Here is a 17,832-nt window from a genome sequence, read left to right on the forward strand (position 1 = left end):
TATTTTTTTTTATTTCACCTTTATTTAACCAGGTAGGCTAGTTGAGAACAAGTTCTCATTTGCAACTGCGACCTGGCCAAGATAAAGCATAGCAGTGTGAACAGACAACACAGAGTTACACATGGAGTAAACAATTAACTAGTCAATAACACAGTAGAAAAAATGGGCAATCTATATACAATGTGTGCAAAAGGCATGAGGAGGTAGGCGAATAATACAATTTTGCAGATTAACACTGGAGTGATAAATGATCAGATGGGCATGTACAGGTAGAGATATTGGTGATATTGGTGTGCAAAAGAGCAGAAAAGTAAATAAATAAAAACAGTATAAAAACAGTATGGGAATGAGGCAGGTGAATAAGGGTGAGCTATTTACCTATAGACTATGTACAGCTGCAGCGATCGGTTAGCTGCTCGGATAGCTGATGTTTGAAGTTGGTGAGGAGATAAAAGTCTCCAACTTCAGCGATTTTGCAATTCGTTCCAGTCACAGGCAGCAGAGTACTGGAACGAAGGCGGCCAAATGAGGTGTTGGCTTTAGGGATGATCAGTGAGATACACCTGCTGGAGCGCGTGCTACGGATGGGTGTTGCCATCGTGACCAGTGAACTGAGATAAGGCGGAGCTTTACCTAGCATGGACTTGTAAATGACCTGGAGCCAGTGGGTCTGGCGACGAATATGTAGTGAGGGCCAGCCGACTAGAGCATACAAGTCGCAGTGGTGGGTGGTATAAGGTGCTTTAGTGACAAAACGGATGGCACTGTGATAGACTGCATCCAGTTTGCTGAGTAGAGTGTTGGAAGCCATTTTGTAGATGACATCGCCGAAGTCGAGGATCGGTAGGATAGTCAGTTTTACTAGGGTAAGCTTGGCAGCGTGAGTGAAGGAGGCTTTGTTGCGGAATAGAAAGCCGACTCTGGATTTGATTTTTGATTGGAGATGTTTGATGTGAGTCTGGAAGGAGAGTTTGCAGTCTAGCCAGACACCTAGGTACTTATAGATGTCCACATATTCAAGGTTGGAACCATCCAGGGTGGTGATGCTAGTCGGGCATGCAGGTGCAGGCAGCGATCGGTTGAAAAGCATGCATTTGGTTTTACTCGCGTTTAAGAGCAGTTGGAGGCCACGGAAGGAGTGCTGTATGGCATTGAAGCTCGTTTGGAGGTTTGATAGCACAGTGTCCAATGACGGGCCGAAAGTATATAGAATGGTGTCGTCTGCGTAGAGGTGGATCAGGGAATCGCCCGCAGCAAGAGCAACATCATTGATATATACAGAGAAAAGAGTCGGCCCGAGAATTGAACCCTGTGGCACCCCCATAGAGACTGCCAGAGGACCGGACAGCATGCCCTCTGATTTGACACACTGAACTCTGTCTGCAAAGTAATTGGTGAACCAGGCAAGGCAGTCATCCGAAAAACCGAGGCTGTTGAGTCTGCCGATAAGAATTTGGTGATTGACAGAGTCGAAAGCCTTGGCGAGGTCGATGAAGACGGCTGCACAGTACTGTCTTTTATCGATGGCGGTTATGATATCATTTAGTACCTTGAGTGTGGCTGAGGTGCACCCGTGACCGGCTCGGAAACCAGATTGCACAGCGGAGAAGGTACGGTGGGATTCGAGATGGTCAGTGACCTGTTTGTTGACTTGGCTTTCGAAGACCTTAGATAGGCAGGGCAGGATGGATATAGGTCTATAGCAGTTTGGGTCCAGGGTGTCTCCTCCTTTGAAGAGGGGATGACTGCGGCAGCTTTCAATCCTTGGGGATCTCAGACGATATGAAAGAGAGGTTGAACAGGCTGGTGATAGGGGTTGCGACAATGGCGGCAGATAGTTTCAGAAATAGCGGGTCCAGATTGTCAAGCCCAGCTGATTTGTACGGGTCCAGGTTTTGCAGCTCTTTCAGAACATCTGCTATCTGGATTTGGGTAAAGGAGAACCTGGAGAGGCTTGGGTGAGGAACTACGGGGGGGGCGGAGCTGTTGGCCGAGGTTGGAGTAGCCAGGCGGAAGGCATGGCCAGCCGTTGAGAAGTGCTTATTGAAGTTTTCGATAATCATGGATTTATCGGTGGAGACCGTGTTTCCTAGCCTCAGTGCAGTGGGCAGCTGAGAGGAGGTGCTCTTGTTCTCCATGGACTTCACAGTGTCCCAGAACTTTTTGGAGTTGGAGCTACAGGATGCAAACTTTTGCCTGAAGAAGCTGGCCTTAGCTTTCCTGACTGACTGCGTGTATTGGTTCCTGACTTCCCTGAACAGTTGCATATCACGGGGGCTATTCGATGCTATTGCAGTCCGCCACAGGATGTTTTGTGCTGGTCGAGGGCAGTCAGGTCTGGGGTGAACCAAGGGCTGTATCTGTTCTTGGTTCTGCATTTTTTGAACGGAGCATGCTTATCCAAAATGGTGAGGAAGTTACTTTTAAAGAATGACCAGGCATCCTCAACTGACGGGATGAGGTCAATGTCCTTCCAGGATACACGGGCCAGGTCGATTAGAAAGGCCTGCTCACAGAAGTGTTTTAGGGAGCGTTTGACAGTGATGAGGGGTGGTCGTTTGACTGCGGCTCCGTGGCGGATACAGGCGATGAGGCAGTGATCGCTGAGATCCTGGTTGAAGACAGCGGAGGTATATTTGGAGGGCCAGTTGGTCAGGATGGCGTCTATGAGGGTGCCCTTGTTTACAGAGTTAGGGTTGTACCTGGTGGGTTCCTTGATGATTTGCGTGAGATTGAGGGCATCTAGCTTAGATTGTAGGACTGCCGGGGTGTTAAGCATATCCCAGTTTAGGTCACCTAACAGGACAAACTCTGAAGCTAGATGGGGGCGATCAATTCACAAATGGTGTCCAGGGCACAGCTGGGAGCTGACGGGGGTCGGTAGCAGGCGGCAACAGTGAGAGACTTGTTTCTGGAGAGAGTAATTTTCAAAATTAGTAGTTCAAACTGTTTGGGTATGGACCTGGAAAGTATGACATTACTTTGCAGGCTATCTCTGCAGTAGACTGCGACTCCGCCCCCTTTGGCAGTTCTATCTTGACGGAAGATGTTATAGTTGGGTATGGAAATCTCTGAATTTTGGTGGCCTTCCTGAGCCAGGATTCAGACACGGCAAGGACATCAGGGTTAGCAGAGTGTGCTAAAGCAGTGAGTAAAACAAACTTAGGGAGGAGGCTTCTGATGTTGACATGCATAAAACCAAGACTTTTCGATCACAGAAGTCAACAAATGAGGGTACCTGGGGACATGCAGGGCCTGGGTTTACCTCCACATCACCCGCGGAACAGAGAAGGAGTAGTATGAGGGTGCGGCTAAAGGCTATCAAAACTGGTCGCCTAGAGCGTTGGGGGCAGAGGATAAGAGGAGCAGGTCTAGCCACTAGGCTACCTGCCACGCCAACGGTGGCAGGTAGCCTGTGCTCCTAAAGGCACTCAGTAATGGAAAGTGGCAGCTTGAGTTATACAAATAATTTTGTCACACAACCCATCTGTAATGGGTAACTTAAATAATAGTTGTGACGTTTTAATTATGTTTTTGATGTTTTATTCTTTAAAGAAAAGTGGGGGATTGTTAAATTCATGTTTTAAGTATCCCTATATTTCTGTTATTACAGTGCTATCACTCTGTTATTAATGCGCCTGCGCAGGAGTCTTGTTGATGAACCTGGCCTGAGTGCAATGGCAACTATGTATTGTGCTGAAACGGTTGAGTAAACGTTGTTAAACTGGAACCTTGTCGTTGTGTCATTTTGAGTTAACGGCACTGCTAAACATGCTGCTTTGAACAGATTAAATTATACTGTTAAGAAACGAGCAGCCAGCTCACAAAGTGCACCAGGAAGAACGCAACAAGCATGCAGATGCAATAAGTGAAAACACTATGTTACTGGGGATAAGTAGCTAACATAATATCTCAAAGCATAGTGCGCTAGGCAGTTAACTTTTTGATTCTGAAATAACTTCATATTTTCAGAGTTAGTCAGATATTCGTTTTGAAAGACTTGACATTGGCATGGGAGCTCGCAAACTGCTAGCTAGCTGCTTATCAAACTCGTTCATTTTACCCCCAAAATCAACCAAACTGTTTATCAATGTTTCTCAAACCTACTGGAGCTGTCTTAATTTGCTCATGCTTTGTGATACATGCGGTTTTATGCGTCTTCTTTTTTAGTCCACACATGTTTCCCTGTCACCTACAGTACAACCTGATGATCACTGTGGGGGGAAACCATGCAATTGGCCAGCCACTGTCGTGCTTTTTTTAAATTTATTTTTTTTAAGAAGGTTCTAGCTAGTGTATCCCTCTGTCCTTGGACTCTTGTTGGATAAACTTCTCCGGTTTATCAAGTCCCAGGCTCCCATGACTGTTAGGACTTACAATGAGCTTTTTGCTTTAGCGCAATCTGTACCTGATTTTAGTGCCAATCTAGCCTCTCGTGGGGAAGTAAGCCGTCTTTCGCGAGACATTTCAACTGTGTATCGGTGATTCGTTACATCCCCAGTGGGCCTCCCGAGTGGTGCACCGGTCTAAGGCACTGCTAGAGGCGTCACTACAGACCCAGGATCAATCCCTGGATGTAAATAAGAATCAAATCTTGACCTGCCTGGTTAAATAAAGAGTAGAAAATAGTATGAAGCAATGCATTCAGGATGCATTTAAAGTGATATGCGTGTATTAACATTGCCACACAGTGCCTTCCAAATGTAATCCTATTCCCTATATAGTACACTACAAAGGTAGTGCGCTACATAGGGAATAGTGCGCCACATGGAACGTTGCCCTGCTCTAGCAGCTCCTCTGTCTCCTCCCGTTCCTCACACTAAGACCAGTTTACCCAGAGGTGACTAGCAGCAGATAAAATGGCCCACCCCCGGCATGTAGCACATTATTTCTACGCTAAGGGAGACACTGCTACCTGTTCTACTGATGGGTAAAGACCCCAGCCCTCCTCCTCTTAAGACTTGATTATGTTATAGTAAGGGTGGGTGTGCAGTCAATCAAGGGGCTCGCATCATTTGTGTGTGTGTGTGTGTTGCATGGGGCCTTGCCAAGAGCAACAAGGGAGTTTTACCCTCCTCTTGAAGGAAGCCGCTTTTGAACTGACCGTGTTTTGACTTTCTCTCTCTCTTATCCCCCTTTCTGTGCCACCATGCAGGCTACACCGTATGACGTCCATGGAGCGGGAGGAGAAGGAGAAGGTGAAGAAGAGGGAGAAGAAGCTGGAGGACGAGGAGACCATGCAGCAGGCCACCTGGGTCAAGTACACCTTCCCCATCAAGCACCAGGTATCTCTCACACACACACACACACACACACACACACACACCCGCACACAGACACACTCGCTCAGACACCCACACACACACTTAAGGGCTGCTACACATGCACAGACACATACACCCTTTTCATTTGGCCCTTGTTTACCGACCGAGCCTGGGCCCTTTTAAGTCGAAGCGCTACCACTCTATTTATGACCGGGGCCGTTCACCATCACCCCTAATCGCCAGGACGTGTTTAATTGCAACTTCCTGCCTCCCAGAATGGTGAAGCCCTTTGATGAGGCGTGAGTGTCCGAGCTCCGGGGGAAGTGTCAACTTTCACATAGTGGGCTTACTAGATGTGTTTACTTAATGGGTGTGAATACCCTCTGGCCCTCTCATTTCTCTCTCTCTTCCCCTCCTCCTCTCACTACTGTCCTCTTCCTTTATCGCTCGCTCCCCACTTCTCTCTCTGCTGCCCGATTTCTTCTTCCCTTTGTATCGTCCCCCCTCTCTCTCCTTTTCACTTGTGTCATTCTGCTCTTTCTGCCTCTCTCTCTCCCGTGTGAAGGTGTGGAAGCAGAAGGGAGAGGAGTATCGCGTGACGGGCTGGGGCGGCTGGAGTTGGATCAGCAAGACTCATGTGCACCGCTTCCTGACCAAGCTGCCTGGCAACACCAACGCCAACTACCGCGCCGAGCTGGAAGGTCAGCTGGAGCGTTCTAGTTTGTGTCCTCTTCATAGAGATAGATAGAACTCTCATCTTTGTATCTGTACCTTTATGGCATCTGTGACACCACTGGCAATGTCAATGCAAAAACAAAATATATCCAAATAGAGATCTTTATCCATCGCTATGATTTGGTTTGAAAGAAATCAAGGAATTCAGTAGACAAATGTACCCGTAGCTGTCAAACACCTCTTATTTCCTAATTGCCAAAAGTTGTGATAAATGTACGATTCAATTATTAAGTCACATGGGATAACGTTCCCTGTGAAATTGACTACTAATATAAATGTGGCTATGATAACTAAAACATGTATGTTTTCTTCCGTTGCAGCTGCCAGACGTGGCGAGAAATGCAACCTGCTGGACTTGGGCCCAAGGCCAAGGTTGTTCAAAACAACTGTAGTTTCAGAACCCCAGGGAAGCAGAAGACCCGTAGAGACAGATGGGGGTGCAACCACCACCACCACTGTCACCCCAGAGCCCTCAGCAGACCGCCTGTCAGGAGAGCAGACCAAGGAAAAGTCAGAGGAGGGAAAGAAAGACGAGAGTGACGGGCCAGCGAGGGTGAAGATGCAAGACTCCGCTGCAGAGGAGGCTGCTGACAAGATGGAGTTGGACCCTAGCCTCTCAGACTCAGGACAAGACGATGAAAAAGGTTAGCGCTTTTATAGACGGTCATTGACTCCCTTGTTGATAGTTAGCGAAGTTAAAGCTATCGAACGCATGCAACATCAGTCACATGTATTATTGAATCCATCAGATCTTATACTGCTCTACATGCCATTGTGAAGGGAGGCTCATATACTTCCATACTTGGGCACTAAGCTTCTTCGCCATTGTTCTGACAAGAGAGGATAAGAAAAAACGATCCAGTAACTTATGTGTCCATTTTGTTTTTCTCTCAGGGACCTGCAGCAGCCCGGGGACCGAGACGGAGACGACGTGCGTGAGGCAGGAGCTCGGTGAGGGGAATGCGAGGCCCTTCAACTACGACGTGGTGGACGTGGCCCAGGGCTTCCTGACGCGCGTGGCCTACGAGAAGAAGGTCAAGTCCTCCAAGCTGGACGGTCTGCTGGAGCGGCGCGTCAAGCAGCACGCCCTGGAGGAGAAGCAGAGGGCTCAGGTCTCCCTGGCCAGGCCTACCCCAGCGAAGACCACCCCGGCCCTGCCGCAGTCCCCACTCCAGCCCCAAACTCCGACCCAGGCCCAGAGTCCCACAGTGAAATTGGAGTTCAGCACCCCTTCGGTGCCACCTGCGCTTGCTCCGTTGTCAGTCAAAGGGGAGGTGCAGGCGCGCCCTTCAAAGACCGCTGAGGGGTTCCCTCACCCAGCCACAGCGACCCCAGCCAAAGAGCCTGCAGCTGAAGCATTCCCTAGGACACAAAACCAAATGACCCCCCAGAAACAGGAGGGAGACCTCCCTGAGAGGACTATAGGGCCCACAGGGGCCGGTTCAGGGCAGGAAGGCCTTAAAAGGCCCAGCAGCACAGCGGAACCAATGGAAACTCAGAGTTCAGGTGGGATCCACTACACTGGCAGACCATCAGAGTCTACCAGCGACATGCCCGCTTCCACCGAGGGTGCAGGACCTGAAGTGGCCATTTTTAAACCCCACTCCACAACAATTCCTCCAAGCAGTATAACCCAGGAGGGCAGCCATAGTGCAGCTACCGTTCCTAAACCTCCCCAGCAAAGCACAGAGAAGAACGGGAAGGGGCCCGAGGAGAGGCAGGGCAACAGACAGAGCAGCACTGAGGCCATCGCCACTGGGTCCCAGCCCTCCTCTCTACCTCAGATCAATGGAAATGACAGCATGGAGGCTAAAGCCTTGATCAACTCTTTACCAACTCCAAACGAGCCCTCCAACGCTCACACTAACAGCTCTGAGGTCAAAGTGAACAGCCTAGGCAAGGCGGAGGGAGAGGGTCAAGTAGTCTCGCCCCTAAAGCCCCTGCTCAACGGCAATGTGGCCCCTGTACCCGAGAGGACCGGGCCTGACAGCACGGAACCAAGGCCAGCTCTAAGGGTAGAGGTGGAGAGCAAGGTCATAGTGTCGGTGCAAGACTGTCAGCCCCCGGTGAAGGTGGCCAGGCTGGAAAACAACATGGAGGCGCTGGGATCTACGACCACCCAGCAGCTCAACAACACCCAGCCCATGGAAGTTAAGCCTGATGCTGCCACGCCCAACAAAATGTCCCCCTCGTCGGTGCGCTCTGCGGAGGAGAGCAGCAACAGTGGGGTGGGATCCCTCTGTAAGACCATACTCACCCAGGTAACCACCACAACAACCACCACGGTATCCACAGAGTCTCGGCTAATGGCGGGGGTCTCAAGCTCTTCGGGGACGACGCCCGCGCCCATTGTCTCAACCACCGAGAGCAACGCGGTGTCCACGCTCACCACCATGACCAAAACCACTGTGACCAAAATGCGCTCACCCACGCCCGACAGCCAATCGGACGAGAGCCAGAGCGAAACGGTGACCGAGTACAAGACCACGCTCTTCGCCGCCCGCAAGGAGTCCTCTCGTTCAACCTCCTCTGTTTCGGGGGTCGTGACCTCGTCGACCTCCACCAAAGGCCGCGTTCGCCTCCTCAAGTTCTCGCGCACCAAGAAGACGCGCTCGGGAACCGCCTTGCCATCCTACCGCAAGTTTGTTACCAAGAGCCAGCGTAAGAGCATCTTTGTCCTCCCCAACAACGACCTGAAGAAGCTGGCACGGCGGGGTGGCATCCGTGAGGTGTCCATCTTCAGCTACAACGCCAAGCCGGCCCAGGACATCTGGCCCTACCCCTCGCCCAGACCCACTTATGGCATCACATGGAGGTGAGAACACAGTTTTTGAGATTTCTCATTGGCTCCCGTGTTTTCAACAGGTTAGCGCTTTAACTAACTGCCATTATTTGATATGATTAAGGCCCTGAGTTTTGCCAGACCACCTGGCTAGAGAGAACTCAGGGCTTTAAATATATGGGTTTTCTAGTGCCCCATCTGATTTATGATTAGCGTTAGTTTCAGCCTTGCGCTCCATCAACTCTGAGCTATGATACAGTCACTGCACCACAATAACTGGGACCTCTCGAGAATTAATGCTCCGGCGAACGATGTTCATGTCTTGTCCTGTTGATTTGTCGGTTATGCCTTCTGTTTGCCGTTAGTGGGTTTGGCCCCTGTGACTCTGTCGTGGCTTTCGCAGAGAGACCTCAGGATATTTTGACCACCGCCTTTTTACTGCCTTTTTACTGCTAGACGTGAATCATACTGGCGGTCTGCAAGTGTCAGGATATTCGCGTTGCGCATTAACCACTCGGAGGATGTTTTCCCTGCCTGCGGTCAGTCAGTCACACTGGACAAGGAGGAATGCCTTTCCCTTTGTGCATCCCAAATGGCACCCTGTTCCCTATATAGTGCACTACCTTTGACCAGGGCCCTATGGCATACTATGGTATAGTAGTGCACTCTATAGGGATTAGAGTGCCTTTTGGGATGCACTCCTTTACTGTCCCAATATGTTTTGTTTTTTTGTTTAAAAAAATTAAACATTTATTCAACCTTTTTAAATGGCCAATTGAGGAAGCTTTGGAAGCATTACCAAAGAGACAGGTTCATAGCCAACCTCGGCAACAAGGAACTAACACGGTCATTTTACCTGGCTGCCAGGGTTGACTTGTGAATTTTATGAACTGTGTTTGTGTGTGTGTGTGTGCACGTGCTCTTTTCCATGTACCTTTACGGTAGCAGACACAGGCTGCGTGTGTTGGTGACCCCAGTTGTCTTTGCGCGTGCGTATATGTGTGTGTGTGTGGTAACCTGTTTGCCTCTCTTTGCAGGTACCGTCTCCAGACAGTGAAGTCCCTGGCAGGGGTCAGTCTGATGCTGAGGCTACTGTGGGCCTGTCTGAGGTGGGACGACATGGCCGTCAAGCCCTCCGCCGCTGTAGGCACCACGCGCACAGGTAGACCATCCTTTCTCTGCATGTATCTCAACACCCACCCACCCATATGCACTACCGTTCAAAAGTTTGGTGTCACTTAGAAATGTCCTTGTTTTTGAAAGACATTCACTTTTTTTGGTCCATTAAAATAACATAAAATTGATCAGAAATACACGTGTAGACATTGTTAATGTTGTAAATGTTGTAAATTACTAGGCCCATTATCAGCAACCATCACTCCTGTGTTCCAATGGCACGTTGAGTTAGCTAATCCAAGTTTATCATTTTAAAATGCTAATTGATCATTAGAAAACCCTTTTGCAATTATGTTAGCACAGCTGAAAACTGTTGTTCTGATTAAAGAAGCAATAAAACTGTCCTTCTTTAGACTAGGTGAGTATCTGGAGCATCAGCATTTGTGGTTTTGATTACCGACGTTGACGTTGAGACCGGTGTTTTGCGGGTACTATTTAATGGAGCTGCCAGTTGAGGACATGTGAGGAGTCTGTTTCTCAAACTAGACACTCTAATGTACTTGTCCTCTTGCTCAGTTGTGCACAGTTGGGCCTCTCACTCCTCTTTCTATTCTGGTTAGAGACAGTTTGCGCTGTTCTGTGAAGGGAGGAGTACACAGCGCTGTACGAGATCTTCAGTTTCTTGGGAATTTCTTGTATGGAATAGCCTTCATTTCTCAGAACAAGAATAGACTGACAAGTTTCAGAAGAAAGTTCTTTGTTTCTGGCCATTTTGAGCCTGTAATCGAACCCACAAATGCTGATGCTCCAGCTTCTTTATTCAGAACAACAGTTTTCAGCTCTGCTAACATAATTGCAAAAGGGTTTTCTAATCAATTAGCCTTTTTAAAATGATCAACTTGGATTACACAACGTGCCATTGGAACACAGGAGTGATGGTTGCTGATAATAGGCCTCTGTACGCCTATGTAGATATTCCATTAAAAATCTGCCGTTTCTGGCTACAATAATCATTTACAACATTAGCAATGTCGACACTGCATTTCTGATCAATTTTATGTTATTTTAATGGACAAAAAATGTGCTTTTCCCCCAAAAAAACAAGGACATTTCTAAGTGACCCCAAACTACAGAAACCCAGCATAAAACCCCAAACAGCAAGAAATGCAGATGTACAGTCGTGGCCAAACATTTTGAGAATGACACAAATATTAATTTTCACAAAGTCCGCTGCCTCAGTGTCTTTAGATTGTCAGATGTTACATTGGAATACTGAAGTTTAATTACAAGCATTTCATAAGTGGCAAAGGCTTTTATTGACAATTACAGGAGGTTGATGCAAGAGTCAATATTTGCAGTGTTGATCCTTCTTTTTCAAAACCTCTGCAATCTGCCCTGGCATGCTGTTAGTTAACTTCTGGGCCACATCCTGACTGATGGCAGCCCATTCTTGCATAATCAATGCTTGGAGTTAGTCAGAATTTGTGTATTTTTGTTTGTCCACCCGCCTCTTGAGGATTGACCACAAGTTCTCAATGGGATTAAGGTCTGGGGAGGTTCCTGGCCATGGACCAAAAATATCGATGTTTTGTTCCCCGAGCCACTTAGTTATCACTTTTGCTTTATGGCAAGGTGCTCCATCATGCTGGAAAAGGCTTGTTCATCACCAAACTGTTCCTGGAGGGTTGGGAGAAGTTGCTCTCGGATGATGTGTTGGTACCATTCTTTATTCATGGCTGTGTTCTTAGGCAAAATTGTGAGTGAGCCCACTCCCTTTGGCTGAGAAACAACCCCACACATGAATGGTCTCAGGATGCTTTACTGTTGGCATGACACAGGACTGATGGTAGTGCTCACCTTGTCTTCTCCGGACAAGATTTTTTCCGGATGCCCCAAACAATCAGAAAGGGGTTTCGTCAGAGAAAATGACTTTACCCCAGTCCTCAGCAGTCCAATCCCTGTACCTTTTGCTGAATATCAGTCTGTCCCTGATGTTTTTCCTGGAGAGGAGTGGCTTCTTTGCTGCCCTTCTTGAGAACCAGGCCATCCTCCAAAAGTCTTCACCTCACTGTGCGTGCAGATGCACTCACACCTGCCTGCTGCCATTCCTGAGCAAGCTCTGTGCTGGTCCCGGAGACATCTTTAGGAGATGGCCTTGGCACTTTCCAGACTTTCTTGGGCGCCCTGAAGCCTTCTTTACAACAATTGAACCGCTCTCCTTGAAGTTCTTGATGATCCGATAAATGGTTGATTTATGTGCAATCTTGCTGGCAGCAATATCCTTTCCTGTGAAGCCCTTTTTGTGCAAAGCAATGATGACGGCACGTGTTTCCTTGCAGGTAACCATGGTTGACAGAGGAAGAACAATGATTCCAAGCACCCCTCCTTTTGAAGCTTCCAGTCTGTTATTCGAAATCAGTCAGCATGATAGAGTGATAGAGTGTCCTCGTCAACACTCACACCTGTGTTAACGAGAGAATCACTTACATGTTGTCAGCTGGTCCTTTTGTGGCAGGGCTGAAATGCAGTGGACATGTTTTTTAGGGGATTCAGGTCATTTGCATGGCAAAGAGGGACTGTGCAATTAATTGCAATTCATCTGATCACTCTTCATAACATTCTGGAGTATATGCAAATTGCCATCATACAAACTGAGGCAGCAGACTTTGTGAAAATTAATATTTGTGTCATTGTCAACTTTTGGCCACGACTGTAGAAGCACGGTGGCTAGGAAAAACAACCTAGAAAGACAGGAACCTAGGAAGAAACCTAGAGAGGAATGTTCCTGAGTGGCCGAGTTACAGTTTTGATTTAAATCTACTTGAGAATCTATTGCAAGACATGAAACTTGTTGTCTAGCAATGAACAACGACCAATTTGACAGAGCATGAAGAATTTGAAAAGAGTAATGGGCAAATGTTTCACAATCCAGGTGTGGAAGCTCTTAGAGACTTACCCAGAAACACTCACAGCTGTAATCGCTGCCAAAGGTGCTTCTACAAGGTATTGGCTCAAGGATGTGATAATATATATTTATTCCATTTTGAATTCAGGCCGTAACAACAAAATGTGGATAAAGTCAAGGGGTATGAATACTATCTCAAGGCACTGTATGTATGAAAATACCCTCAAATTAAAAGGTGACATTCTGTGCTGTCACCAAGTATGATCAATTTTACCTCAGATCCAAAATGCTGGAGTATAGAGCCAAATTAAATTTTAGTTTTACTGTCCAAATAAATACGTAGGGGAGTATAAATCCTAAAATATCCACTATGAAGCCTATTTCCTCTGCTGCTCCTTTTGACTTTATACTCAAATGTCTGAGGCTTTTCCCATGGAATATCATTCCTGTGTACTGTATTGAATGGCAGCGTATTAAGTCGTTACTGTGTCATGTCTTGGGAGTTGTTCTCTGCATCTTCCTCCTCCTTCATCCTACACCAACCCAGCCCTATCCCCACTCATTGCCACAGAGACCTCCGAGACGGAGATCACCACCACAGAGATTATCAAGCGCCGGGACGTGGGGCCCTACGGCATCCGCTCGGAATACTGCATCCGCAAGATCATCTGCCCCCTCGGCACTCCCGAGACCCCGAAAGGTGAGGGAGAAGCAGCCGGCTAGAATAAAACTACACATGGAATGTAAAAGAGAGGATAGTGGTGATGTTTTTTTCTCATTAAGCTTGCTTAATTTTATGTCATTCTTGACTCTCTCTCGCTCTCTCTCGTATTCTTCTCTCACTCCTTCCACACACATACACATACAGAGACCCACACGCCACAGAGGAAAGGCCTGCGCTCCAGCAACCTGCGGCCCAAGAAGCCGGAGCCCAAAAAGGAAACTGGGCCGGTGGTGATTGAGTCCTGGGTGGCCGAGGAGGAGCTGGACCTCTGGGAGATCAGGGCCTTCTCCGAGAGGTCAGAGGGCAAAGGGCACAGGGGCATGAGATCTAGGGTGCATAGTAACTGCCTACTCCATGCTATTCTCTTGAGTGAACTGTAAATTCATACGGTCATTATCTTCTGTTATGAACTCACTTTGACTCTCTTAGACTAATAAAAAAAATAATCATAATAATCATAATTTCCCTGAATTTGATTTACTATCGTTTTTGTATAGCCAACTGCATTCATTTGGGGGGAAAAGAGTTATGTTCCAGTTCTTTCTGTGGTTTGTGTATGATACATTTATTTTTGTCTTTATAGGGTTGAGAAGGAGAAAGTCCAGGCGGCGGAACAGGCTAAGGTGAGTAGGACCACTAGCCGTGTGAATAATAGGGATGTTTTGTTGTGTTTTTTGGATTATTTCACGGTTTCTCTTGTTCTAGAAGCGTCTGGACCAGAAAACAGGCACTGGATCTACCACCGTCATCACCACGGGGAGCTCAGCCACCCCCGCTTCCACCCCCAAGGTAGTGACCCTGTCGGGCCAGGCCACCCCCGGAACCAAAGTAGTACTGGCTACCAAGATGGGCACCCCCGTCACCTTCCAGCAGAACAAGAACTTCCAGCAGTCGTTTGCTTCCTGGGTCAAGCAGGGGCAGCCCAGTGGAGGTATGTCAAAGGTCATAGGTCATTTTCTTTGTTCACAAGCCAGTAGATTGGTAAAGAGAATTACTTTCACTGAATCTCATTCAAATGTGTCCCAATTTTATTTATACTCAAGTGATATTTTTTACTTAGTAGGGAATCTTTGCAAATAGAAAGTAGTAGTGGTTGGTGTATGAATTAACCCCTGACAAACTAAATCTGTTTTAGTCAGCGTTAGCAGCTGTGCTTGTTTAGCCGCGGTTGTTGTTTGACTCTCGAGCGGAGTCTCATTTGCATATTTCCCTGTAGCCTCGCCGGGCACGGTGGCCACGACGGCCGGACAGACTTTCCAGATCACGGGCACGTCCATGGGGGGCAAGGTGCTCACCGCCAAGCTGCCGCTGCCCGCCAACAGCAAGATTGTCACTGTCAACGTGCCAACCACTCAAGGAGGTACAGTGACTCCCCTGTGCCCACACCACAGACACGGCGAGAGAGAGGTTTCACTCGAAAAACAGATATTTTGATTTCAATGGGACAACCTGATAAAAGAATGTTAAATTAAACAAGAGAGGGAGTGGTGTTGTTTTAAATGCTGTTCAAATGCATCGTTCATTCCTCCCTTTTTCTCCATGATGACAAGGATGGATGACTGAAAGCAAAAATGTTTCTCTCCCAACCCCCGTCTTCTCCAACCACTAACTTAACTTACCACTATTGACGGAAGCACTGTCTCACACACCTGATGTGGCACAAGACTCTGGTAAGGTCTGTCCTCTTGACCAGGCTAGTGGTGCGGTGCCCACTCGATGCCAGCCCCATTGTGGTGCCCCGCCACGCGCCAACCCATTAGTCAGTGGCTCAGTCTGGAGTGGCACATGCACATCATGTCTATTTGTGCCCTGTCGGCATGGCAATCGAACGGAACGTTGTTATTTTAGGTGGGACAGAACGGTAGACTGTGTAGTCTAAGAACATAGCCAGACCGTCTTTTGAAGTAGCACGCTAGCTAATTTAGAAGTCAATATTGAGTCATCGAATGAGGTGAGGGTTCATATTTTTAGCACCACTGTCCCGTTTGAGTTCACCTTTTTAACAGTGGGTTGATGAACACTGTTTAAAGGCACCGGCCTTCATTTGTTTATTCAGCCAAATGGCAATTTATTGAAATTCCCATTGAATATCTGTAAGTATTAATGCTTCACGATGACTGACTTGGACTAGTACTTGGTTTGTGAGTGTGTGAGTGATTGTAGGTGAGGCAGTCTTCTAATGGCTAAAACGGGGAGATGCCGAACTTAAGCTTGTAGACTTATCTGCGTCGAAACGTTTTCTTACTTCAATAAGGCTGCTTAGCTTTTTCGTCATTATTACTGGACAATACGAATCCCCTGAGCTGACAAGGTAAAAATCTGTCCTTCTGCCCCTGAACAAGGCAGTTAACCCACTGTTCCCCGGTAGGACGTCATTGTAAATAAGAATTTGTTTTTAACTGACTTGCCTAGTTAAATCAAATCAAATACTAAAACTCATACGATGCAAAAACATGACCTTGTCCCGAACCTGTTTTTGCCTCCCGTATTTCACAAAATCTTTCCTGTTTCCAATTATCTATATAAAAGGGTGGTCAGGCTCATGACTGCACTCCTTGAATATATATACAGTGGGGAGAACAAGTATTTGATACACTGCTGATTTTGCAGGTTTTCCTACTTACAAAGCCTGTAGAGGTCTGTAATTGTTATCTTAGGTACACTTCAACTGTGAGAGACGGAATCTAAAACAAAAATCCAGAAAATCACATTGTATGATTTTTAAGTAATTCATTTGCATTTTATTGCATGACATAAGTATTTGATCACCTACCAAACAGTAAGAATTCCGGCTCTCACAGACCTGTTAGTTTTTCTTTAAGAAGCCCTCACACACACACACAAGACACATCCATGTTTCAAGAGGATAGGCTACATCACTCCGCAAACAAACAGCGCTCCTGCCGAGGGACACCCATGTTTCATCCTGTCGACCAGGAAGGAAGGGAGAGCGAGAGAGCTGGTAATAAAAGAGCAGTAGTATATTTTTCCAGCGTGACTGTTTCAATGCTTGTTTGTTTCGGAGCGTGCTAAGGAAGGCGGAGCAGGAAATCAATTTTACCTTGAGGTCTGGTTCGTCAGACAGGTAACCCGCTATAGAGAGATGGAGGATGGAAGGATTTCTACTCCCTCCCTTCCCCCTCCCTCCCTCTTTCTTTCTGTGTCGCTTGCTCGCTAGCTCACCGACTCTCCAAACAGCTACTTTTATGAAGTGGGCGTTTGATGTCGGTGCCAGAACTGAAACTCCCCAGTCTTCTACTGTAGCTTGTTTAACCTCTGCTATTTGAAGAGGGGAACATTGATGTATAGCTTTACCTGATCGGTTTTGTGGTCAGAATAAAAGGCAACAACAACAACAACAAACACAGAGCGAGGAGATGGTGAAGAGAAGGGGGGGAGGAAGGCAACAACAACAACAAACACAGAGCGAGGAGATGGTGAAGAGAAGGGGGAGGAAGGCAACAACAACAACAAACACAGAGCGAGGAGATGGTGAAGAGAAGGGGGGGAGGAAGGCAACAACAACAACAAACACAGAGCGAGGAGATGGTGAAGAGAAGGGGGGGAGGAAGGCAACAACAACAACAAACACAGAGCGAGGAGATGGTGAAGAGAAGGGGGGAGGAAGGCAACAACAACAAAAAACACAGAGCGAGGAGATGGTGAAGAGAAGGGGGGGAGGAAGGCAACAACAACAACAAACACAGAGCGAGGAGATGGTGAAGAGAAGGGGGGAGGCAAGGCAAACACAGAGCGAGGAGATGGTGAAGAGAAGGGGGGAGGAAGGCAACAACAACAAACACAGAGCGAGGAGATGGTGAAGAGAAGGGGGGAGGAAGGCAACAACAACAAACACAGAGCGAGGAGATGGTGAAGAGAAGGGGGGGAGGAAGGCAACAACAACAAACACAGAGCGAGGAGATGGTGAAGAGAAGGGGGGGAGGAAGGCAACAACAACAAACACAGAGCGAGGAGATGGTGAAGAGAAGGGGGGAGGAAGGCAACAACAACAAACACAGAGCGAGGAGATGGTGAAGAGAAGGGGGAGGAAGGCAACAACAACAAACACAGAGCGAGGAGATGGTGAAGAGAAGGGGGGAGGAAGGCAACAACAACAAACACAGAGCGAGGAGATGGTGAAGAGAAGGGGGAGGAAGGCAACAACAACAACAAACACAGAGCGAGGAGATGGTGAAGAGAAGGGGGGGAGGAAGGCAACAACAACAAACACAGAGCGAGGAGATGGTGAAGAGAAGGGGGGGAGGAAGGCAACAACAACAACAAACACAGAGCGAGGAGATGGTGA

General features: G+C 47.6%; 1 protein-coding gene across 4 annotated transcripts in view; it reads left to right on the forward strand.

Annotated features, from left to right (window-relative positions):
• Positions 1-17,832, forward strand: part of LOC118364986 (nucleosome-remodeling factor subunit BPTF-like) — a 52,366-nt gene that overhangs the window by 28,241 nt on the left and 6,293 nt on the right. For 2 of the 4 annotated variants that reach the window (XM_035746850.2, XM_035746847.2), the window contains 10 exons: positions 5,156-5,285; positions 5,830-5,965; positions 6,320-6,643; positions 6,894-8,814; positions 9,819-9,943; positions 13,350-13,502; positions 13,671-13,821; positions 14,110-14,149; positions 14,232-14,457; positions 14,743-14,886. In XM_035746850.2, coding sequence (XP_035602743.2) covers positions 5,156-5,285; positions 5,830-5,965; positions 6,320-6,643; positions 6,894-8,814; positions 9,819-9,943; positions 13,350-13,502; positions 13,671-13,821; positions 14,110-14,149; positions 14,232-14,457; positions 14,743-14,886 — 3,350 coding nt within the window. The remainder of the gene's footprint in view (positions 1-5,155; positions 5,286-5,829; positions 5,966-6,319; positions 6,644-6,893; positions 8,815-9,818; positions 9,944-13,349; positions 13,503-13,670; positions 13,822-14,109; positions 14,150-14,231; positions 14,458-14,742; positions 14,887-17,832) is intronic. The other 2 variants (XM_035746848.2, XM_035746849.2) reach the window with 2 other exon arrangements.

Source organism: Oncorhynchus keta, chromosome 32 (assembly GCF_023373465.1).
Source record: "Oncorhynchus keta strain PuntledgeMale-10-30-2019 chromosome 32, Oket_V2, whole genome shotgun sequence".
NCBI lineage: Eukaryota > Metazoa > Chordata > Actinopteri > Salmoniformes > Salmonidae > Oncorhynchus > Oncorhynchus keta.